Source organism: Dermacentor silvarum, chromosome 2, assembly GCF_013339745.2.
Source record: "Dermacentor silvarum isolate Dsil-2018 chromosome 2, BIME_Dsil_1.4, whole genome shotgun sequence".
NCBI lineage: Eukaryota > Metazoa > Arthropoda > Arachnida > Ixodida > Ixodidae > Dermacentor > Dermacentor silvarum.
In genome coordinates, this window is record NC_051155.1 from 89,052,366 (window position 1) to 89,078,232 (window position 25,867).

At 44.4% G+C, this 25,867-nt stretch overlaps 1 protein-coding gene across 1 annotated transcript in view; it reads right to left on the minus strand.

The window, feature by feature from the left end:
- The window catches only part of LOC119440211 (transformation/transcription domain-associated protein-like), a 233,828-nt gene that overhangs the window by 194,677 nt on the left and 13,284 nt on the right, over positions 1-25,867 (minus strand). Inside the window, 4 exon segments of the mRNA XM_049661446.1 lie at positions 1,756-1,852; positions 2,740-2,906; positions 14,716-14,910; positions 24,457-24,540. Of these exon segments, the coding sequence (XP_049517403.1) occupies positions 1,756-1,852; positions 2,740-2,906; positions 14,716-14,910; positions 24,457-24,540 (543 nt within the window).

The window sequence follows — 25,867 nt, forward strand, 5'->3', positions numbered from 1 at the left end:
TGTTGCAGTTGGCATTCGAGGGGCGGCTGCATGTGATAGTACATAAATATTCCACATGCACCAAAGCAATCGACAAGGTAGTACCATGCATCTCTACCGGTTGCGCAGCAAAATGCCCGCAACTAGCATGTGCATGGCTTAATAAACATGCAACGCAAAACATGCAAAGGCATGTGATCGATACTCGGCGAGCACCTGAGCTTGCCACACACTGGAGCTGCCAGTCCCAACTCTCCAGCCCCTTCAGCCATAGATCATGACTTATGATATCCATTCTTGCATAGTTGTATGCAACAAAGATACAAGCACTTCTACAAAAAAAAAAAGGTGAAAGGGGGCATTCTAAGAACCTCCTCAATGTGTGCAATCCCAAGCAATATTCAGAAACCATGACTGCAACAAAAATGCCGTATAGACTCGTGTAAGGGCCGCACTCGTATAAGGGCCGCACCCGTGTAAGGGCCATGCCCCCAACTTGGCAGCCCAGCATTGGGGAAAAACTTTCCAATGGAGAAGCAATCGTGTTCGGTGCCCCGATGCCGCACACGTGCAATGGCGAATTTTCGCTCCCTGCGTTCTTTCACATGATGCTAGTAGATGGCGAGAGCCAGGGTGTGCACAAGATCCTTGGTGTGCCCAAGTCGCTGGCTATGCCGGAACCATTTCAACCAAAAAGGTGCGGTCCCGTGTGAGGGCCGCGCCTCATCAAAATTGTGAAAAAGAAGTGCAGCCCTTACATGAGTCTATACGGTATTTATTTCAAGGCTTAGGCATGTAGCCTTAAGCTGTGGGTCACACAATGCATGTTTGAACAATGAGTGGGTGTACTCATTCCAGGTTACACAGCCAGTGCTGGATGATTTAATAAAAAAAATTTTCACTGTTCTCATGGTCTCCGAACCTTTGTCCGCAACGACACACGCCACACCTAAATTCAGATTTGTGTCCTCAACAATGCTCATTTGCCATAATAGTGAGATACCATTACTTCTAATTCATAGATGCTGTTAATTACAAGTGCCAAAATTTTTTTATTCATAGAATAGGTGGGCACTGATATTTGTGGGCACTAATCTTTCATTAGTTCTAAGACCTGCTGGTGTACTCTATTTTTTTGTAGCTTTGAATACATGCCTTTCTTTACAAGCAATATTGTTTGTACTGACCATGCACATATGTAACATGCTCTACTGATTGTGTGCTGCATAATATTTGACTTTACCTATTTAGGCTACTTATGTACCCACCCCCTGCAATGTCTGACACTGAGACAGCAGTAGTTGTAAATAAAAATAAATAAAAAAAATAAATAAAAATTGTTCCTGTCCCAAACAAATGGAAAAGCCATGTGTTTGCACATGGAGGTATACAGTGGAATCTTGTAAACCTGCTTTACTTGAAAGCCAACCCAAGTCGGCTACTGCAATGCTTGCAAGGCAGGCTCGACATGTGTGGCAAGCCCAGCAGCTGCTTTTTCTCAACGGAACAGGTGAAATGGCAGTCGCAGATCAAATGAATGATGAAAGAAGAAGTACTGTACACCCCACCCCCATTTGCTTGCATGGCTCCCTTCTTTCTCTCTCTGACCTGTTTCGCTGACTGCGACTTCACCTTGGGGCGTTACTGCGCTTCAGGAACAGATGGAACTGTCGCTGGCCTTGCACCTTACTCGTGCCTCGTTTCTGTACGTGCCTCGCCAATGCTGAAGATTTCGTGCAGAGTCAGCTTTGGGGGTTCCATCCCAGGTACTCCCACCTGGTAGATCTTTACAATGTACGCCAGGAATGAGAGCGTCTTGATTTGGGCAGCCATGAAGTCCACAAACACCTCGCGGTTGAAGGCTGGATTCATCCTGCAAACACAAGAGTTGCCGACCCTTCACACCCCAACTATGTACTACAATGAGTGCAGGTGGTGCGAGGTTCTGTCCTACACGGGCACACAAACGAGTGCACGTAATGTCGGGCAGATCGGACAGGCCTCTTAACCCTATTTAGGAGTAAGCTTTGCATCAGACACACATTTAAGTTTGTTTTAGTATCAAAGACACCGAGGTCGAAAAGCAACAAAGGCTTGCTGAGGATGCGCACAGAGTGTGTGCACCCTCTGTTACAGGGCAAGCAGAACATACACATTTGGATAATGTGATGCCCGAAAATAACCTTTAGATAGGTGTGAAAACTCAAAGAACACAACATTGTGCCTTTTCCCCAATCTGCTTAAAAATTGAGCTTCCAAATTGTGATGCCTCTCACCAAAACAGCACTTGACACTCAATAAAGCTTTATTAGGGAAAATATTCCTATTAGCTTTACAAATTTCACATAAAGAAAACAGACAATTTGCAGTATGAAATCAAACAGCTATGCCACTAAACACCAGTTAGCAAAATTGAATTACAATATCTCATGGCCAAGAATAGTTACGGCAGACTGTGGCACATATGTGGCTGCATTCTTACACATGAACAAAGCTTTCTCATGTCATGCAATCATGATGCTTCAATAAAATAATCATGCCACGGTGAAGAGATCCGCACCTCTAAGTTATTGTGCTCAACAGTGTTCCCGCCGTCTACGCCCCTTGGTGCATCCCCATTTTTCGTCAAGCAGAGCTACTTTGAAACCAGTGCCAGACCAGCTAACCTCACTCTTGGCAGCTTGGGCTATGCCACAAAGTATGGTGTACGGCCAAACAAGTGACCACCACTTCCCAACTGCAGGCAAGAGGAAGCCCCACCTGTGCTGGGGCAGGGGCTGCAGGGTGATGGTGTTGAGGATGAGCGGGATAAACTCGGCCACGTCGTCGTGCACGCTCTGCTTGTAGAGCTGGTACATGAGCACCACGATGATGGGCAGCTCCGCCAACACCTTGAGGGACAGCACCGCCCGCGGGATCACGTTGTACTGCACACACGGCGGCGGGCAGGGAGCAAACATTGCGTAATGCCTCCAACCTGCCAGCTTATAGGGGACCCTTGGTAAATGCACAAGCAAAGACAAAGCTCAGACATTCGTCTAAGCAGCATTACCTCGGCCAAGCTGGAGGTGGGCAATGTGAGCAATTATTTGGTTCTTCTGCACAACAACTGGCTAAGCTAGCAGCCGCAGCAACATTTATCACCAGGGAACTTGCACGTATAATCTTCTCATCAGTGTTATTTACCAATCAAAAGTTACCAATTGCAGGAAAATGTAACACCAAATCAAAACAAAAAAGGAGAGAGATCCACATAACATTGGTAAAGTGTCAAAGGCAATATTATGTCATCTGAAAGTACAGTTAAACCTCGACATAACGAAACATTTACCTTTTTATAACGTCTTGTCCATAGAACCATCATGTATTTTGAACCTCAATAAAACAAAGTTTGTTTATACACGAGTTCAATAACGAAACTTCACGCCGCCACAAAGGAATACCGAGACAATAAATGGAAACTGCCGCGGACGCAGATGGTCAAATGGTTGTATTATATGCGGCTGCTTGAGAGCGCACCTCTCAGCTTGGGCGCCAGGCAGCACAGAGCAACCGCTTAAGTGGAGCAGCTGGCTGTCGCATACCGTATAAAGTCAAAGTGTGATTAGATCCTATTGCAGCCCGCAAGCTGTATGTATGATGCGGGTGTGAGGAAAATTGCAAGGGTGAGCCGAGAAGGACGGTGGCTTGATGCACGTGGTCTTCCCACGTGCACAAGGAGGTGGGAGGGAGCGTGCGTCTTCTTCTCTAGCCCAGCCATGCATGGCTGTCAGTGCGGCTGAGCGCATATGCGGCACGCGCACTTTATCTTGGTGGTAATCGGTGGCGGGTGCAAAGCTTGGGCGAGCCGAGATGGCCGTGCCTACTAGTGCACCGTCTTCCTGCGCGTTTAGTGTGTGGAGGTCCGGTAATCTCAAGTTTCAGAGATGCATTGAAGCCAGAGGCAGATGAAGTGTTTGCTCCTTTCTGCCTGCACTCGTCATGATAATATCATCCCCAGTGTAGACGACACTATCAGCCACGGGAGTGGAGTGGACGCGGTAGCTTCACAGACTATGCTTCGTACCACCAGTGCGAAGGTATAGTCGACACGGCATGAAACTGTATCTTTAGTTGCCGACTCTCAAATTTAACAAAAAGAATTATTTTTGTCGTTGAAATTTGTTTCTTCCAATTACCTGATAATTCGTGATTTTTGCAGCCACTTTCGTGTAAGAAAAATTCAACAGTGACTGTACTTATTTCTATAAAATGTGAATTTCAATATAGAAAACTTGTACATAATGAAGTAAAGACCTGAGTTTAATGACTTGGTTATATCGAGGTTTAACTGTACCACCAAAAGTAATTGCAGCCTCTGAGGAATGATCCAAGAGGATTTGGTGCAGTGGCATAATGCTGAAAGAAAAATGGCACAATGCCTAGACATGACAGCACTAAGTGTGCAAACAAAACAAAGCACTTGCACTGGTCCCTGTCCCATCCTGTTTTTGCAATATTAGCAATACGGAGTTAACAAGCAAATCACACAAGCCATAGATCTCTTCTTTTTCCACAGCAAATTCCTATTAACTTTACGCTCTAAAACCTAAGGTCATCATTATGCTCCTTGAATATAAAAAAAAGGGTCAACCAAGCGTTGACACTAAATTAGACAAGGTCGACGCACATGGTGTTTCAAATGATTTGATGATTAAATGTTCATTATATCTCTGTATTCTGTCTTCTTCATGTTCATTATTCACTAATTTTGTATCTAATTCGCATTGTATTTTTCGTGCATTACATCAACCTTGTCTACTTTAGCGTCGACACTTGTTTGACGCTTTCTTTTCTTATGGAAGTGGTTACAAGATGACCAGATCCCAGATATGCCTAACTCGTGTCAAGTCAGCAAAAAATGCCTTTTCTGCAAAAGCATGCTAGCTCAATACACGTGGCGAAAGTGTGGGGCATGTGGGAACATTTGGGATACCCCACGCATGTGCAAGTTAGCGCATACTTGACAGATAATGCTAGTAGTAAAATATGCTCTACGAGTGTTGATGGCTAACTATAGTCCTTTGTGATTACATCCTTAGTTGCTGACTATTGCTACGTGTTCTCGGCATTAAGAGGTATCATTTGATACTATTTTCATGCTCATACATCTACAAGTCACCGAGCCAACCCTTTTTTACTGAAAGTGGTTGCAAGATAGCCAGTTCCCAGATAACACCAAACCTGTGTATAGTCAGCAAAGACCTCATCTTCAAAATTTAAAAAGTACCATATCCACAAAGTTTCACACCAGGCATTGCCTTCGTCCTTAATATTTCATTCATATCAATGAGTACTCAGACTACGTAACATTTCCTAATGACTGACCAACATATTTTTCAATAAGTTAGTCACCATCTGTGCTGCCAACCACAACTTGACCAGGTGTGACAGTTCACAAAAACCAGCAACAAACTGTTGGTAACAGCAAATGCAGCTGCTGCTTACAGCCAGCATTTTTCTTTCACACACTCTCCTCAGCAGTGTTATTTCGCTATGCAAGGTGCTTTTGCTTTGTGTGTTATTTACAATCAAAGTTCGGCATACTCACTCACGAGTACAGTGACTCATATTGTCTCAACAATCATTTGAAAGATGTGAGAGACAGGATTAGTCATTGATGAATTGTGTGAGTGGATGCGAGTATGAATTAAAGTCAGAGGCGGTAAGTGTGAATGAAAGCGACTATGAACGCAAGTGAGAGTTGGCGAGTATGAGAGGGTGCGAGTAGGAATGTAAGCCGCGACGAGTGTGAGTGCAGGTCAGTGTAAGTGAGCACACAGCCTGCAAAATATTGCGGAGTATAAGTGAGTATCTACTTATTACTCTGCCAACCTTTGTTTGCTCTTCATGAACAAGCGAACCATATCAAAGCGCACTCGCCCACAAATTCGTTGCAGGCATGCCCGCTGGGAAACGTGAAGAGCGCTGCAGACATCCTGCCTGTACTGTAGTGAATTAAGTATTGTCTGAATCGATTTTGACTTTTTGCTTTCCCTTAATGACGGGCCAGCACAGTTGCATAATGTTTTTTGCGGCATTTTACTAAGCACCTCAACCATAAACAAACCATGGCTCTGTAAGCTAAGCACTCTGGGGTGCGACAAATGAAATTTGGCTATATTGAGCACAGAAATGATATGCAAGTGCTCCTACAAAATAAATTTTAATTCTGTGTGCTCACGCAACTAAAATGTTTTATTTTGATATACATTCCATGTTTGGGCTTCCCGTCGTTGCAGCTTAAAGAGCCGCTAAACCACCCAGAGGTCGAAATTTAGTTGTGTTGCAGTTGTGCACGAGTCTACAGCGAACATGTAGCCGCGAGCATTTTTCGAAATGGTGCCGTAATAGCGGAGTTACACGTGTTTGATGATCGAAAAATGGCCCTCACTCGTTTCGCTCTTTCCTTCGCAACTCTCCTCGTCAGCTGGTCTCCCCTCCTCGCCGAGTGCTGCTTGAAATGTCACGTGACATACATCATCGCCAATGCGCCTCTCAAAACACTGCCTACTTCCGGTTAAGGCACGTCCACGGCACATATACGGACGACGAACCGGCCTCCAGTCTGCCGCACGAGAGGTGTCCAAAGTAAACGACAGTTCAGCCGGCGTCCCGCCCGCTGCACTATCAATCGGCCACCGGCAACGAAAACATCGGCTGCAGCTGAGTGCATGGCTACCGACTGGAGACTACCAGCTCGGCTGTGCTCGCATCGCAGCTGACGGCGCCACTAATATCAGCGTATTTTCCTTCTTTGTGTACAATTATTGCGAAGAGCGATAACAACGATAAGAAAATATTGCGGCTTGTGAGCGTCGGTAATTCACTTCGAAGCGCCATCCGCTTTAGCTTTGAAGGGAACCGGAGAAGGCCTAGCGACGATATCGGCGCCGTCGAGTGATCAGCGGCGGTGAGGCTGCCGCACAAATGAGTCCCAGTCTCATCCTCTCTACGTACGGCAAGAAAATCTCGCCGCTCGCGAGCAAAACCGCTGTCGAATGGCGGCCCGCGAATGGCAAACGACGTGCGGCGAGTTAGCGTGCCGGTAACGTGGACGTGGACTCGGCGCTTCTCGACTACCCGCTGTTGCTGCAGTGCCGGCGCCTGTTATGCGAAGCGTGCCGCTATAGACCCTGTGTTGCACGCACGTCTGGAAAGGCCAACACTGTCGCACTCTGTTCGCGCAGCTAAGCATGACTGTGTTGGAACACGAGCGATTTGGCACTTGCGTTGCGGGCTGTAATTACCTATGCGCAAGCGCGCACAAGCGAGCAACACGGCGAGGACGAGCAGGGAGCGCGCGTACCTGCTAGCAGACAAACCGGAAGTCGTAGGTTCTTGTTCGACCAATGGACATCGTTTCCGCAGTTGACATCACCAGATTCCCACTGCTGACGTCGTGACGACCGCTGAAGTTACCGGAAGGGCGAGGGGAGGAGGATGGCATTGTTTTTTTTGGTTTTGTGGCGCGCCCGCAGCGCATAGCGCTGCAGCGTTTGGCATCGTTTATCGTGACGGCATTCTGAACTCGATGCGCGTGTTTGCTTGAAATGTTCAAAAAATATCTGAGGTGGTTTAGGGGCCCTTTAAGGTTTGGCTGAAGTTATGAGCTGCTAGAACTGATCAAGATTACCGCTCTTGAGTCGACGAAATATACAGAGTATAGTAATTAAACCATCTTGACTGGCTGCTGATTTATATGATCACTACTGCATGACAAAAATGTTTAGGGACAGTTAGGTGAAACAATAAACGATGAATGAAACAAGTATTTCTACATCCAATTTGGTCATGCGCCGTTTATAAGGACGTTCCATGGCATGGGTGAAAAGAGGACTGGAAATGCGTCAGTGACACATGTGGCCTCCTGCATGGCAAGGGGGCTAACAGAAAAGTGTCGACAGCACTGACAATCCATGAAGTAATGAACAAATTGCAAATTTTGGCTATCCCACATGTCGACAATTGTGAGTGCTCAGGAAAAAGCATTATCAAACAGAAATTAGGTGCTGGCACAGTCGACTTCCGTGAACTCGACCCTGACGAAACTGGTCGTATCAAACATGAGGTAGAAACATCAAAACACACCACTGATTCGAATGGCAGCATTTTCCAGATTCTAACATGTCCTTGGATAGAATGCACACTCACTTTGTGTGCATTCAAAGTAGAAAAACTTGGGAGACGCTTAAGCTTTGCCTTTAAGAATAGAACGCAGTAGCATTAAAAGGTCCCTAACTGCTTCTGACGCTTCCCGGCAATGGTAGCTTATGGAACCGTATAAGGAAACGCTTGCTGCAAACGCTATGCACGAAGGCGAGCTTTCTGTTGTTTTTTTCTTTCCCCCACATGGCCGGCACAGCCACTGCCGTGGATGCGCGGAGGCGAGCGCCATCTGGTGGTGTTGCAAGGAACCGAGCGCCACTCTTTGGTTGGTAGAAACGCAGTGCGTCACACTATGATTGGCAGAAAGCATGCGATGTGTGCCGCGCTGTGACTGGTAGACTCTTCGCTCACAGTCAACTCAGGCTCAATGCCGCCTACGCTGTGCTCACTGAGCAACAGGGCCCTTAAGGTTATCGCTTTTAAACTAACAGAGAAATTGCATTAGCACTCCTAAAGAAAGTAGAAATTGAATGTGTATCCAACTGTTTAGCCACAAGAACGCAGCAAGCCTGTGGCAATGAGGAAAATACAAAACGAGCGAACGGTACCTTTACATCCCAATTATTTTATTGCCAATGAGCTGGTTGGCAACAGATGTCTATCGAAATGTAGCTGGCAAATTTGATGCCAGCATGTTGGCTGTGATATCGCCTGCGCATTGCACTGAATCAAAACAAAACTACTGCTCGCCACAACCGCTCTGAATTAAACCATGGTCCCTATCGATGCAAGCATGGATGGATGGCAACCGAGCAATTCTGAAGGCGTGCAGCCAACTTGCGCTGAATCAAAACAAAATTACTGTTTGCCGCATCCGCTGCGAATGAAACCGTGGTTGCTATCGACATCGCGATAATGAATGCTGATTACGCAGTGCTGAAGGTGCGCGGCCAATACACTCTCAGTGAAATTGAAACTACTGCTTGCTACAACCGGTGCGGACGGAACAATGGCCGCTACTGACGCCATCATGAATAGTGACTATGCAGTTCTAAAAGCACGCGCCCAATGCAGTGTCAAACGCTGGAATAAGGGGAATAAAAACTAAACACGAAAGTTTCTAGCATTCCTGTTGTTTTCCGCTGATGAATGGCGATGCGAACTCTGTCGCTTCATTTCGGTAGGACGCTAATGCCACTTTGAGCTGGCATTGCTTATAAGTGTGACATATATGTAGGCCTCTTGTATAAAATTTCATTGGTGGGTCAGCATCAATATGTTTTTTATATTGATGCACCATATCGCCTAATGGGTGCACATTTTACTTATTGTAAACAGCCTCAAGGCACTTGCCACCAGATGCATTTCTTGTACTCAGCTTACAGAGCCCAAAATGTTATCGTCTATATATACAGCACCAAGTCCAGCATTATTAGCAATCTCCTGTATACACAAAGCTTTCTGACGTACAAATGAGACCTTCATTAATTCAACTCCGAGTAATTAGATTTTTTGTTATTCACTCCAAACCGTGTCCCAGCCGGCGTCCATACATTTCTAAGGGCACGAAATCGCTATTCTGATCCTGAAATTAGCCTTCACCAGACAGCTAAAACTTGACAGGTTGGACCAAAATGATGACCCCAGTGGCGACCCCAACGGCTGCAGCGTCTGTCTCGACAGCACTAGGGGACGGTGAAAGCGACATGTTATCTCCAGCCAGAAACACCTATTTTCTTCCTGCCCTTGGAAGATTTTAAAGAAAATGGGCAGATCACAAAGTATGATTACCATATTAACACATTTATGACAAGCACCTTTTTCATCCTTTTTTCAGGACATTGGTTCAAAACTCCCTACCATCAGCGCCAGCATCCACACCACTGTCATCACAAGATGGCAACATAAGAAGTCCTCAGAAAGTATGGGCAATGATGACACGGTGCTTTTAGTCTTTGATTACAAACACTTGTTCAAAACATAAGTTACGTTACATGCTAAGCGATTGGCAACGTCACACTAGCTGTTCTCAGCGTTCCCGAGAAATGCGTGTGTCGCAGGAAGAACTAGCAAAGTCTAGGCGTGGGCCACCATCCCATCTTCGATCGTTGCAGAGTTGTTCTATAAATGCAGAATATCAAACGCACAATAGACCATATAGAAGATGACATATTGTGGTCTACAGATAGCAATCTCGAGAGTGGTGACAATTCTGTGAAAGTAAGCTTACCTGGTTTAACTAAAAAGACAGGTGCGCATTACATTGCCGCTTTGTTAGAAGTTCGAATGTCATTCTTACATTATTATCATTACAAGCTTTAATGCCATTTTTATGTTAGTTTTATACTTCAAATCCATAAAGACTGGGTGCACATTAGATCCAGTGATGTGTTAGGAACAGGCAATAGTGCCAATCAAAGCAGCAGTATGTTTCGGTGTTTTTTCTGCTTATTTTTTAATTTGACTGACAGGATAACTTAATAAATTTTGTCAGTCCCTTCAAAGTAAAGTTAATGGTAGTAAACTGTATATTTCGATCATGTCTCTGGGCTAGGTTTTACTTGACTGCACTATTGCAGCGCCAGCTTTCAATGACGAATTAACCACTTCGAAACACAAATAAAGACAAAAATAATACATGGCGCGTATTGTTGCTCCATAGACACATGAAAATTTCCAATTTTTCATCACTAGTCTCTACAGAACCTATAGCAACTTTAAAGCAAAGCTGTGTTCCTTAAGCGTGCCAGCAGAAGGTGCCCTTCCCAGTGTTGGACCTTTTAGAGCACTACACGGGCACGGGCCAACCCAAAAGCCCGAGCCCAAAGCGTTTTTTTGGCGGGCTCGGGCCGAGCCTGGGCTTGAAGCCGCGGGCCCGGGACGGGTTCGGGCATGAGGCCGCGGGCCCGGGCTGCGTATTTTGCTTTCCGCGGATGGTTGCCACGCGAGAGAGAAAAAAAAGAGGGCGAGGAGGATGGAAACGGCGGAACGCCGCCGGTGTTGGAACGGAGAACACACTGGGCTGCTGTGGACTAGGCACAACTGTGGCTGCTGTTAAGGTATCCATGGTATTGCTAAATAAACGCATCACTGTTTTGATGATCCAAATATATTCTCACTATCAGGGAGGGAGCAGTCCAGCTGAATGGAGCAGTATTTTTTTATTTGGGGTGTTGCTACGCTGCGCTCCGCAACACCCCAACGACCGCCGCTTCGCGTCGGCGCCCAGCACCGCAGCTTCCGCTGCGGCACCGGGGCACAAACGACGGCGCCTCCAAACAGAGAGGAAAAAAAAGAAAATGGTGATACAAAGAAAAAAATAAAAGCCGAGGCGGGATTCAAACGCACCCCCGATCCCAAAGCGAGCGTCGTAACCACTAAGCCATACAGCCACGCTTCCAAATCGTGCATTCATACAAATCAAATGATTGCGTTCGAGCGTCATCGTCGACAAAAAGGTCGTGCCATCCTCCTCGCCCTCCTTTTTTTTTCTTTCTCGTGTGTGCAATCATCCCTGGAAAGCAATATACGCGCCCAGGCTAGACTTGGGCCCACTCTAAAGGGCCTAAGTCAGGCCTTCGAGCATACATGAACATTATGCATTGCATGGTTCAAGGCATTATGTGCCGAGTTGAAAAGATACGTGTAAAGAGCTGACTCTTTGTACACCTTAGCAAAGAAAATAGGAAAGCAGATGAAATTCAATTTTTTTTCTTTTCCACAAAAATGAACATTGTTTTGCGTAAGGGAAAATAAATTATACAAAAGCCGCTCTTCAAACCAGTTCCCTGTTACCACTTCTGCGACTGCACAATTACCACTCTCGAAGCCATTATATTATTTTACCGCTAATGCAACATTACCTTGTGCACAACTCTCTACTTGTGCATTTATTTTATGCTGTATGCTCGTGAGTTCGCCTGTTAAATATATATTTTTTTTCGCATGCTAAATGACCTCATAGGACCAAATCGTACAATCACGGTAAATGTAGGCGCACCAGTGGAAAAATAACAGTGCAGGCAATGGGCCAGACCACTAATATTCCCAAGCTAGAAACACATATTTTGGTCTTTTCTTGCTTATACACTGCAGCTGATTAGACCTCGAGAAGGAAAGGCTGATACATACGGCACAATCTGCAAGTCAAAAAGATAATTTTAGATCATTTAGAGGAATATATGGCGAAAGCGTGACAATAAAAGTGTAGTGCAGCGACAATGGCTACGAGGTGACGCCAGAGTAGCGCGCATCGTCTGCGAGGTCTGTCAGTGGCGGCTGCTGTGAATCGCGCCCATGTGTCACCCACATGCTGGCTCTCACAATCTCCAGATTAGCGAGGCAGTCGCGCCACACTTCGCTCCGTTTGCAACGTGCCGCACGAGACAGCTTGTCCTCGCCAGCCAATATATCGTGAAATGAAAACACAATAGAGCTGCGCTCAAAATTCTCATTAGGGTGTATCGTAATCATTGCTGAATTTTTTTATTTTTGTTTACAGGCCCAGCCTGGTCATGCATACGCGGGCCCTGGCTGAGCATAATAATAAGCGACTGGGCCCGGGCTTGGCATTACGGGCCCGGGCTTGGCATTACGGGCCCGGGCTGGGCTCGGGCTTTATAAAGCGAGCCCGGGGCGATAAATCTAGGACCTTTGCCAACAGTGGCACTAATCGGTACCACGTTGTAGTGCATGCTGAGCGGCGTACGGAGCCTGTTGCCCCAAGGTGACACAGCGGTATACGAGATTCAGTCACCAAACACTTGGCTTAGCAATAAAATTTGTTCTACGTATGAGAACAGAGTAATATTTTTATGAACACTAACAGAAAACAATAACTTCACAAAATCCGTCGATAACATTTCAGGTACAGCAAATAAGTTGCCGTGACCATGAGTAGAGGTGCTCTACACAAAAGAACAACATAACAGCAAAAGACATGCATTAATGCCACTGTTAAGATTAATGATTAATCCACTAGTAGTCATGACATGATTAATGCCACTAGTAGTCCCCCGCGACCTCATTGATCGTGGCAACAACCAGCCAAAGCCAACTGATCACTCATTAATTTTATAAAAGAAATAAAAATTATAATAAAAAATAAAAATAAACAACCAAATATACATACTTTCAGAAATAAACAAAAACTAGACCTCATCAATTTCTAGGGCTCTTGCAACCCAAAACAGGGCTAAATGGGAAGACAATGAGTGTTGAACCTGTTATAACAGCTTGATACAAGTTCAATGTCTTATTCTTTCCATTAATACCCCCCATCTCTTTCTGCTATAGAAACAGCGAGCTGCAAAAGCGCCATCTACCAGTAGGGTCTGATTAAGTGTTTCCCTTTAAAGGTGGAACACATATCTCGGCACATCCCCTGAGAACATGCCTGAATCAGGCCAGCTCACCATTTGGTAGCTGGTCACCCGCAAACTCCACTGCATCTGATAGGCAATTAACAAGGAATAAGTGCCTAGGCTAAGACAAGTTTGCAAGTCCCACCACCAACATTGCACGACACTACAATGGCTTGGGTTTCTACATCACATAATGTACCCAACAAAGATAGCTGCCTTGAACAATTGCAGCAGGCTGCTATAACTTATACTAAATAAGGTGGTGATGTCACATAGCTATGGACGCTATTAATCCATTAATTATTTTATACAGAGAAGACTAAACTCTATCAAATAATAAGTGTAACTAATGGCTCAAGCCACACAGCACCTCTCAATCATCACTGAACATACCAATTTCCCCAGGCCCACTCGTTTTCTCTTTCAAGTAAATACATCAAATGTACAACAGTGGGCCTTATTTAACGTACTATCTACTATTACTGGACTTTGATTTTGCTACTCCCTGGACAGTGCGACACTCCTGTACTTAATGCCACGGTATTTACAGCAAATTGTGGATTAATAGGAGTGCAGGCCTAGGCTTATTCTCCATGCTAGCTATCCCACTACAGCTAATCACAAATAGCCCGTACTAACAACTACCACTGTCAGAATAAGTGCTAATTACCATGACAGGCAAGGTTATGACTAGTGACACTATTAACAGCCACACTAAGTCACAAAAATAGAAGTGGTTGCAAATAATACGGGCAACTGAGCGTCTTGATATTTAAGCTAGGCAAAGCCAACAGACACATAAACCAAGGAAAACATAAGAGGCACAAACATTATCATGTAGTTGTAGGGGAGGAGGTTAACTTTGTGTTTATATTCATACTCGCACTGAAAAGAGCGGAAATAAAGTGTCTAAAAAAAGACTAATTGCCACCAGTGAGAGCCAAAGCTACGACCTCCACATGATGCGTTCAGTAAGCTGGAACGGAGGTTGTCCCCCCTCTATTTTCTTGGCTACTTGGGCACACACATAAGTGGAACCTCATTCTCGGATTGTTAGCCAGTGCCATTCATTGCCACGGAAGTGGCAATTACGGCACAGATATCTTCTTCGCAGCTTTCCATTTAAACACTCTGGTGCGCCAACCCACCCATATGCACGCTCACTGCACTTCGGCTACTCATCAGAGATAGAGACTCGTACGCAAAAGAAACAAGCTGCACGCACCGAGGCACAGCTTCCGTCGGGCCCCTTCTTCTCCAGCTGCACATTGGTGAGGGTGAAGGTCTCCTGCAGCACAGCGTCCAGGTTCAGCTCGCTCAGGTCCTTGAACTTCAGTGGCGGCCGGGGCTCGAAGATGGCGTTCAGGTGGTTCGGCAGCTCCCGGTAGATGGTCTTCACAAACTCCAGGAACTGCTGGATCTAAGACGGGCAACGCACACGCATGCAGTCAAAAAGTCACTGGCAAGAATGCACGCATGCAGTCAAAAAGTCACTGGCAAGAATGCTCGTGGGCCTGAAAAGATGTGTGTGGACTTTTCACTGCAGACTACGCAATCGCTCGCAATGCACGGCTAGTGGTAAATACAGCGTGAACTATATACTGCAGTTTTCACAAGTTAATCTTTGCTTTCTGCCCCATTACAACACTGAATCGATTCGAATACTGACACAAGCTCCGTTTTTGTTGGGGGCACCTCTTCTTCAACCCTGCTTGAGCTCACTTCTTAAGCCGACATTAACTATGACGTACGCATAAATACACTCCGCTACAGCTTAAACTGCATGGCCAGCACTAACAAAGTTGTGCACTGTGATGTTGGCTGGAATGGAACCCAGTAGAACTAAGAGCTAACAAAGTGTCTTTTCAGGGAACTTTGGGCACCCACCAGAAGCGGCCAAGGTACTTTGCGGGGCACAACGTCCCGGGTTCAGTTCCAAACTGTGGCAGCCGCATTACAGTGAAGGCAGAATACAATACTTATGTACCAAGCTTTGTGGGCACATTAAACACAACCACAGGCGGTAAATACTAATAAGTAGCCACCCACTGTGACCTGTCCCCGTCCCTGTGCTGCTTGGCGACATTAAAACTTTTCAATCAATCTAAGAAATCCCTTCTCAGTTCTGCCTACTTTGTGAAAATTGTGGGGGGCAGATGTGGACGGGCATGGGTCCAGGATCTAGTAATCATATGTATGGAGAGTAAATCAACTGTCTCTTCGAGACCAATAAGGGTTTTACACAGCCCTCTTAAAAAGAGACCGGGACTCATCCAGAATGTCTCGGGACTCATCCAGGACATCACGCTGATGAAAGATCTTTTGTTTGGCCAATGGGCTTCGGCGCAAAATTTGGAAAATGGAACTTTCACCTCTATTTTCTCTTACAGTAATGTAGCTATTAGCTAAATCAATGAGCGTCCTTGTTCTTTGATTTATTGTGCTGAAAAGTTGTACATACATAATTTTAAGTGCTCATTCAAAATATGAGGTCCATTTCTGTTTGTCTCGTTTGTTAAAAATATTCCGCAAGCTTTTTTTTACTTAAATTTCTGGATATAATTAAGGATATTAAGATTTTGATAAACATGGCATCAATGGTGCCCACATCATTAAAAATACAGTAAGATTAACCTTACTGCTCTGTCGACCCCACAACAAAAGTTGCAAGACTTTGAAGTTGACTTCCAGAAACTCTCTGCTGATTGTCAACTTCAGTCTTGCAATTGTTGTTCTGTGGCAGACATAGCAAGATTAATCTCTCTTTTTAATCATTCAGAAGCCACTGATAGAAGTTTAGCGAAATCTGAAGAACTGTTCTCTTTTAGACAATATTTTTAGAAAATTAAGTAAAGGAAGCTCACATAAAATTAGAACCATATGCGATAAAACAAAAATGGACATCACATTCATTCGAAAGAAGCAGACAAAATTGCACATATCCGCAAGTTTTCAGCACCATAACTTGAAGAATAGAAGATTTTTAAAAGCTTTTGGCCGCTCGACCAACAGAGTTTTGAAAGCTACTGCCTTACTACAGTAAATCTTCTCGAATATGTATTACAGAGGGCGAAAGGAATACCAACTTAGTAGTTAGGAAATTTATAACATGAACCTGTTGTTAGATTCAAGGAGACTGTTTCTGGCGCGTTAAACTGGCAAAATGTAGCAGAGAGATTTCTTCTGTGTTTATCTGTGTGCACGTGTTCTTTATTTCCTCTGTTAAATAGGCCGCAGAGGTAAGCACACCGTATAACATGCAATGTTGACAAACTTTCTAGCATTGTGAATACTAGGACACTGACATAGCTTTACATTAATCGTAAAAACAGCTCTTTTCTTATTTGAAAATTATTCATAAAGTATTCAATATTCGATTCAGGCTCAAAAATTTCTATTTGCAAACTCCTAATTCTATTCATAGTGAATAAAGTTGATATTTGCACACCCCAAGTTATCTGCATTTAGTTAACTGCACATGCTGATATGGATATAAACATATCGACAATATTTAAAATGTAAAAAATATATGAAATGCACAGCAGTAAATAAGAATGTATAGAAAAAGAAGATATTAAATGTACACCTGGTTGTTCCTCATATCCTTTTCTTAAGCACTGATAAGTGTTAAAAATTTCAGCCCACTTAACTTATATTAAATTTGCATTAAACAATCTTGCCACTTGATTTAAACATGTTTGAAAGGCCTCATACATTCCTATAAAGGAACAAGTGTATCATTTCAAATTTCTTGTATGAAACAGCACAATTGAGAAAAGAGAGAACTCCCCAAAGGTAAACTATGTGTCAAAGTCGATGCACTAACAGGGATCTGTTCTCTTGAAGCAGCGATTCTTTTGCCTCACTATTTCAACAAAAAGCTGGCAATGGCACTTCAAGAACACCTCCCACAGCATGCATGCAGAAGTAAAACAATGGCTAGTGCACAGGAGAGCGCTGGAGTACACACAAGCACATACATACACACACATGCACATGAACCAGCAACACAAGCGAAAATGGCTAATTTATTTCGTACATAGCTATAGTAGATACATGCAAGGTGTTTTTTTAACAAATATCAAAATTTTGAAGTACGAGACTCCTACCCACCAGTCACACTGCAGTCACCTTACGGTTGGCATTTGAGTGTCTTAACTGGTGGCTTCTTATAAAGAGAGATTTGTACAGTTACGTACTATAATTGCCATAGTTGATTTAATTACCTTGTTGTTAATATTTAAAGGGCATATATTTGCTGACCAAAGGCCAGTGAAGATGTCACACTATCCTGCCAAACTGGATCAAAGAACTGGACACACCCCATCCTCTGGACACTATCTTGCATACGTCGGCAGAATGTGTAGCGGATACTCACTCATGAATATTTTAGCAGGCGATGTAGTTACTCACGTGCCCACTGATGCCGACTTGCATTCGTAGTCGGTTCTATGCACACACACCGGCTCAGTCCAGTCTATACTCGCGTCGACTCCCACTCACCGGCGCTCACTTACATATACAGTGAAACCCCGTTGATGCATTTTACAAGGGACCGGATAAAAAAAAACATAACAGCCAGGAAAACATAAGTAAGGAAGGCCCCAAATCACCACGGCAATGTCAGAAACAGCTCTGAATGGCTGCCAGTACAGTTATTAGACGTCTTAGTGATTGCATTATGAATGGAGAGGGTGCGTGTGCACATGTATAATTAAAACACACATACTTTGTTCCATGACATTGGCCCCTTTTGACTCTTATTATGCTTCACCGCAATATCTTGCACATGTTTCGCTGCATAACACGACTGTGTTGCGGTGAAGCTGACTTAAGCGAACTGGCAAAAATTGCAATTATGCCCAGCCACACTTACTCGGACTGAAGATCGCATACCTCCGGCCATTCAGGGCAGGGCCATGGGCAAGGCATGACAGGTTTAACCGCTATGAAACATTTATCGACTTGGCAGCAATGTGTGAAAGCAAATTTGCCTAACCGCTAAATTTCTGACAGCTGTGTTCGAACGCAATGTAAGATGCGGGACCATTACAGAATGGCGCTGTGTCAAATGAGATCATAATAGTAGTACAAAGGAGTGAATGGGCTTTCAGTCGAGACCGTTAAAACGCAATGTAGCAACCAAAAAAGTGATATTTGCACAAGCTTAGTTAAGTTTCAAGTGTGCATGCAATGAAGAGGCCACTCAGTCTGGGGGAAATGAAAACAAAACCTACGAGAAGTGGCAAAATTGCGAAGAGTTGACCGGTACAATACACAGCTCCACAACTGCAATCACAATCGTGTACACCCGGGCATGCGGTAGTGCGATGCAATTGTATGCTATGCAATGCTGACTATCACTATTTAAAAAATTCTACGCTATGCTCACGACTTGGGCTGCATTATAATTAATTTATAATGTAACCGCCACGTAACTTCACATCCTCTCGGCCACCAAGACTCCCAGCCCTAACATTGTTTGTAGCATGGACATGTTATATAACAAATGCGGCAAGCCTCTCGGTGAAAAATCTTTATTCCCTCTTTATTTATTTTCTTTCTTCTTGGCATAACACTGCAATTCCTTAAAAACGAAACATGCTAGACAATCTCATGCTACCAAGTGCCAAACATGCAAAATGCATGCGGCCATACCTGCAAGTGCCGTCCAAGGGAACCTCAAATACAGTGAGTGAAGCAGGAGAAGCACTGCTACGAAACAGCATCGAGACATTAATATGAAATGTTGACCACTTATAACGTAACCACGTATTCTGCCAGACCAGATCCTTCCCGGCCTCTTCTGGATGCCTTTCTGCGACCTTTGCTAATTGCTGGCTGCCCTCCCATGGAGCTACGTGCATGCACGCAACTGCTGCTTCGAGTGCAGCCGCATGAAACAGAATAATGGTTACAGTGTGACTGCCGATAAAACCTGCTGACAGCTTGGCAGTGAGCATACTAGTCACCTGCTACAGGTTATCATAGCCTATGCAAGATGGCAATGAAGTGGGTACAGTCGCTGACCAATTTTTCAGGCATGGAGGGGAATGTGAAAGTGTCCGAATTATCTGGACAGTCCAAAAAAAAAATTTATTTTTTAATGATTTTTCAAGAAAGAAATGCAATCCTGTTGTGTTTTTACAATGCCAATGATATGACAAACTCTCTTACAGACATTGGCTGTGTTCCACTGCAGTAAAATCCTACTAGCATGAAATTTCATGACAGGTGAGGCCAGGCGGCATTTTGTGTTCACCTGTTATCCAGCCCAACGTGTGTTGCGTTGTGATGAAGCCACACGGTGCAAACGCCATCGCATGCGAGGCCAACTACGTAACGCTAGTGCTTTAGGCTGTCTCATGCAAATTCAGTTTGAAACTTTTTTTTTTGCCTAAATGCAAGCTTCCATTGTTGCAACCAGCAGGGCATACAAACAAGCTTACCAAAATGATTCCACAATCTGCTAGGCCATCAGTTACACACTAGCTACAGTGAAATCACGATATAACAAACTTCAGGGAACTGCAGTAAGTGGTTCATCATTCTGAAAAGTCGTTATATAGTGAAAGCCCCAAAATTAACCATTCCGCTCATTAAGCCATCAGTTCATAACCTGCGTACCTGCCAAGTTCGAAGAAACTACATCCGCGAGATCTTCCGACCGGGGGGGGGGGGGTCAGTCGGTTACACCCCCCCTCCCCCAACGTCGATATTTGCAAGTACTGCCAGGAGAACATCATTACAATTTTATATACAGATATACAAATGACCACATGAACATGAAGCTAAGGTCTCACTTTTGCAAGCATTTCATTGTTGCTAATTTTGCCTTCAAAAATTCTTTAAATTTAATTAAATTCTCGGGTCTTACGTCCCATAACCCCGATCTGATTATGAGGTATGCTGCAGTGGGGAACTCCGGATTAATTTCAACCACCTGGTGTTCTTTAACGTGTGCCCAATGGACGGCACACGGGCGTTTTTGCATTTTGCCGCCGACAAAATGTGGCCAGCTCATGAAGTAATTATTGTGGGCGACTGACTTTTCAGGCGGCCACCGCGCTTTCCGACGCGCCAATGCCACATGCCAGCATTTGTTTTTTTTTTCCTCAGGCGCCACTTTAGATCTTCCGAACCCATGCGCTGCAGTGTTTACTTTCTGCGCCTTGTCGTCTGCTAGCCTCCTGCTTCGGCTGCTGTGACTGGATACACAGAAATCTAAAAATCCCCAGATTTTGAAATATTAGTTTGTAGTACTGAGGCGTTGTTAACATGACACGGAAATTGAATAAGGATCGTTATTCTGAAAAGCTTGGTATTCTAAAGCTTGTAGTACTGAAATATTTTTACATTGAAACTATAAGAAGTCAGCGGGGGATTTCTGAAAAGTTTGTTAATATGAAAAGTTTGTTATTGTGGGGTTCGCAGTAACGAGATTTTACTGTACTCCTTGTATAACTGATGGCTGATTACCTATGGAACTCAATGGTGTCTCTATCAGTCTAGCTCTTGTGTGTAATCGCAGGACCAATCGCAGATGGTAACTATGGGTACAAACTCATTAGTGGCAAGCTTCTTGTCGCAGCTTGCCGTCAACCACCGCACTAGATATGGGCAATATTTTTTTTTTTGTTGACTACTATCCTAGGCCTAACCACAACCACTTTATTAGTAGTCAGCAACTTACAAATAGTTTCGTGCAACATTGACAATGCGGTACCATTGTCATTGATAAAGGTCCTTTTGTAGTGTTAGAACAGCACACTAAAGGATGGAAAATCTCCTCAAAAATCTTAATGGTGGCAACGTTGTTCACAGCTGCCATGTTTGTGACAATGCATGCATAGCCACGTTCAAACAAGCAAACGACACGCCACTCAGAGACTGATATTTCTATTACTGCTTTATGATAATTATGTGGTGTAGGTGGAGGTGCCGCAGGAAGTCCAAATAATCAAACAAATAAGAAGAATCAGCCATCCCAGAAATCAGTCCACGACTGTACCGCAGCTGCAGTGTGTGCAATTTACGGCTTAGCATAAGTCCTCACTGTCACATTTAAGGTCATTGCAAGTGAATACTGAAAATGGTGCAACGTCCTTTTCACATGTTTGGGTGATAGATCATTTGGCCGTTCGGCATACGTGTTTTGCACGTGCAGAGGGTTTGAAAATAGTTGTTTTGGTCACGATGTGGATGCACGCGACTCCAGCGACTTACGCTATAAGTGGTCTACACTGTAATAGGGTGACAGCTGCAGGAGCATGCAGCCATCCAGCATAAACTACAGGGCTCAAGCTCAAACAAGCAACTATAGCTACACAGACAAAGTTGGGCAAGACAGTGAACATCCATCTCACAAACAGGTGTGCTGCACACTGCACACAGACACACACAAGCCCACATACCCAACACCACATGCCACAATACTTTCACACAACAGCCAACTTCACTTGAACTTGCAAGGACGTGCAAAAATAGCTCAGATTGGGCGAATGCCAAGACAGCGAACTAAGCAGGAGCTTAGCCACTTCGACAGAATGCTTTTCGATGTCATAAAGCTGAGCAAAGGCAAAAGAGGGAAAAAATGCTGCAGCTCATGCAACTACAATTCAATAACTTCCTGCACTTAATGTAGAAAAGGTGCACCACAGGATACACTGGGTGTTGTAGCAAAACAAGTGCTGCTATGTGCAGAGACATGCTGATTTGCTGGCCCTGCAAGGACCGAGGGCTGTTCACATGTTTGCACTGAACTGCATGGATTTTCCTAGTCCTTCATACTGGGCGCACCACATAGTCAAAAATCGTTAGACGATTGCTCGAGTTAAAGGGGCCCTGCAACACCTTTTCTTCAAAGCTGAGAACACACCTGAGTGTGTACGACGCCTTTCAATGAACACATTCCCAAAGAAATTTTTGAAAAGGACCTCATATGAATGGCAGTACAATGAGCGCCTTCCACATTTCCTCTAAACACAACGTTTCCTCTTGGTTGGGTTGGTGCCAATAGTAATGCCCAGCTTATTGCTTTTCTTAATTTTTTTTTTTCCTCTTTCTGTAGTTCAATCATGGTGACCCTTCAAGGTTAGCGCCTGACAAACGTGCCAGACAGTGACACAGGAGCGGTGACCGAAAGTGCAAGTCAAATTACCAACCACCACTTGCCCGTTTTCTAGAATAGTGCAAGAGTATGCATGTGTGCACAAGCTTTCACTCGAGATTAACTCACGCTCATGAACAATTACTCAGGGGCTGTCATATGTTATACAGACCATAGCAAAATGGAAGTGGCCTCAAAAACCGCAGTCGAGGGCACGAGCTATCTTTTATGCGAGATTGGGCCTCGCATAATGTTTGGCTGGCATGTTTATCGCGCCATTGTCCCCAAAACACGAGCGTTTTCTTACCCGGTTGCAGTGCCCCTTTAACGTGGCACTTAAAGGCTGTCGCACACAAAACGATTGTTGGCTGCACACAAACAGTGCTATTGAAAAATGAAAGCTGCACCTGTTTCAGGTACAGCATCGTTCCTTACCCCATCGCGCACCTGCAATAAACACAGCACTGATACAGATCTCTCAATGGTAAGAAGTGTCGCGTTATTTCCGCCGAACAAACTAACAAACAAACAGACAAAGAAATGCACCTCAGTATGATACTAAACCAGGTGTCCTGAACCCAAAGGAAAGCTCACAAAACATGCATCACTCATCTACACAAAGCTTAGGATATCAGTATGGTTCTGCGTTTTCAGAGTAATCCGATAAAATGTAAAAGAACATTTTATTTGAATTTATACAAGACTCCAAATTTCAGAGTCCTCCATTGTGATCATGTGACTGCACCTCGAAGACATGCAGCAATAGCGTTGTGCTCAACTGTCTTGGGCAGGGTGACGGAACGAAATGTTTTTTGGTCTAGCTTTAGTTTCGTTCCACTGAAAAAAGTTACGTTTCGGTTCTGCTTCGGATCAAAAAAGATCCATAACGGTTCATAATAGTTTTGGTTCCCATGCAAAAATTTTCGAACCACAGTAACGATAAAAACACAGTATTAATTTTTCTCAAAAAGTGAATTCTGAGATCATGCTCAGTGCCTTGACTTCAGTGCCTTGAGTCAAAGGACTGAGCATGATCTCAGAAGCAGCACGTCATCGAGTGTACTCACCGTAATTCGTGACCGCTGTTCCGCTAAAACAAACTTAAACGAATACAAACAGAAAATAAAACTTCAGTAACAAAGTATTGTACCTAAAGAAAACGAAACGATAAGCTCTTGGTGCGCAAGCCCCGGGTTTTGCTACGATGCCAATCAGCTAGTGCACTGAGCGCAGACTTAGATTAGCGGAGCACTCGACCGGCTATCGCTCGCACTATGCCTGCCTGAGATGCGCCTAATTCTGACATTGCCTGACGTCGGTTGTTTCGGATTGCTGACTTTCCCCTTGAACCGAAAACCAATCAAAAACATTTCGGTTTCACTCCAAAACAAAATAATAAATAACGTCTTGTTTCCTTTTTCGTTTTCGTTCCGACACACTGGTCTTGGGTCCATACGGTAAAAATAAAATATGGTAATGAACAAATCCATTAGGCACACTACATGGAAATGCTTGCGAGTCCTCACACATTCCGTTTAAAAAATCCTCCAAGTTTGGCCAATAATAAACTCTGAAAACTCAGAACCCTTGGTATCCCCCACTAGCAAAACAAACCACCCACCAGAATGACAAAGACATTTATAATCCACACTGCACTGTAGACATCCAGAACTTCGCCATGCAGGTCACAGTACAGTCAGACTAACTACAAAAGACAACTATGCTAGACTTTCACGGGGACCATGTGTTCAGTTTTAGTAAGAGGCAACTGTTCACAGTGACTAGCTCTCCAGTTCCAGGATGTCCCAACACTTCCGTAGTGCAACAATGAAACTGAGCTGACAGGCAGCAGCTTACCTCTGGGTTGAATTGCGGCCGAAACTGCTTGTGCAGCTCGATGATGATTCGCAGGCACACCAAGACATTCTCTTCATTCTCCACCTGCGAGCAATGGAAGGATCATCATGATCAGCCTATTTTTATGACCACTGCAGGACGAAGGCCCCTCCCAACGATCTCCAATTAACCTTGTCTTGCACTAGCTGGTTCCAAGTTATCTCTGCAAGCTTTCTAATTTCATCACCCCACCAAATTTTCTGCTGTCCTCGAGTGCGCTTCCCCAGTCCCATGGCACCCATTCTGTAACTCTAATAAACCACCGGATATCGGCCCGATGCATTACGTGGCCTGCCCCCAGCTCCATTTTTTTCCCTTCAACTATAATATTGGCCATCCTTGTTTGTAATCCACACCGCTGTGTGGATTGTTACGCGTAACATTTTTCGAGCATACAGACCGAGTATCACCACTGTGAGCAATGATGCTCATCTCATCAGGCTTGCAAGCAGTGGCTTCTCTCGTACAGCATGCTGGAGCAGCATCGCCAACTGCCTCGAGGCACTTGCCGACAGTAATGTGAAACACAGGCACGAAAGATGCTGCCTTCTTTTCGCTCTGTCCATTCCTCACACACAGGTTCCCCACATCAAGCACCTTTCGAACAGTGGACAGGAAAGCATGCCTGCCAAATCAAGCTGTCAGCCGGCTGATCCCAATGGGGAGCAACTACAGTCGGGCCTCGATATAAGAAACACAAATTACCAGATTATAAAGAAGTAAATTAAAAATTGCCTCGCCACTATTACAGTGTAACAGAGATATGTTCATAACAAATATTGGATACAGCAGAACCCACTTATAACAATCCAAGATATAACGATCTAACGGTTACAACGACCATATTTCTTTGCATTTACGATTTTGTGACCGTGCCTACTGAAACTGCTTCCAGATACAGTCAACGACAGGATTACCAGCCTAATGCAGAAAAAACTTGCAGCCCCTTCCGCGAAAGAAAAATCCATCTGCATAAATGGTCGAATTTCAACGTAACGAAATTTCCACATAACGAAGCAAATTCCCAACTTTACCGACTTCGTTATACCGAGGTTTAACTACATAACAAAATTTGATGTAACAAAGCAAACTGCCAATTTTACAGACTTTGTTACATCGAGGTTTAACTGTACCATCATAATCACCATTGTCGTTGGATTACTTATGTCCAATGCAGAACAAAGGCTTAGCGATCCCCACTTGCTTTTGTTCTGCATCTGCTGACCCCATCTTATGTCTGCACGCTTTCCTAACCTCATCCCACTATCTAATTCTCTACCGTCATCGACTATGTTTACCGTCCTGCCTTGGCACCCATTCTGTTGCTCCACAGACACACCCACTGGTTATCTGCTGCTTCACCCATTACATA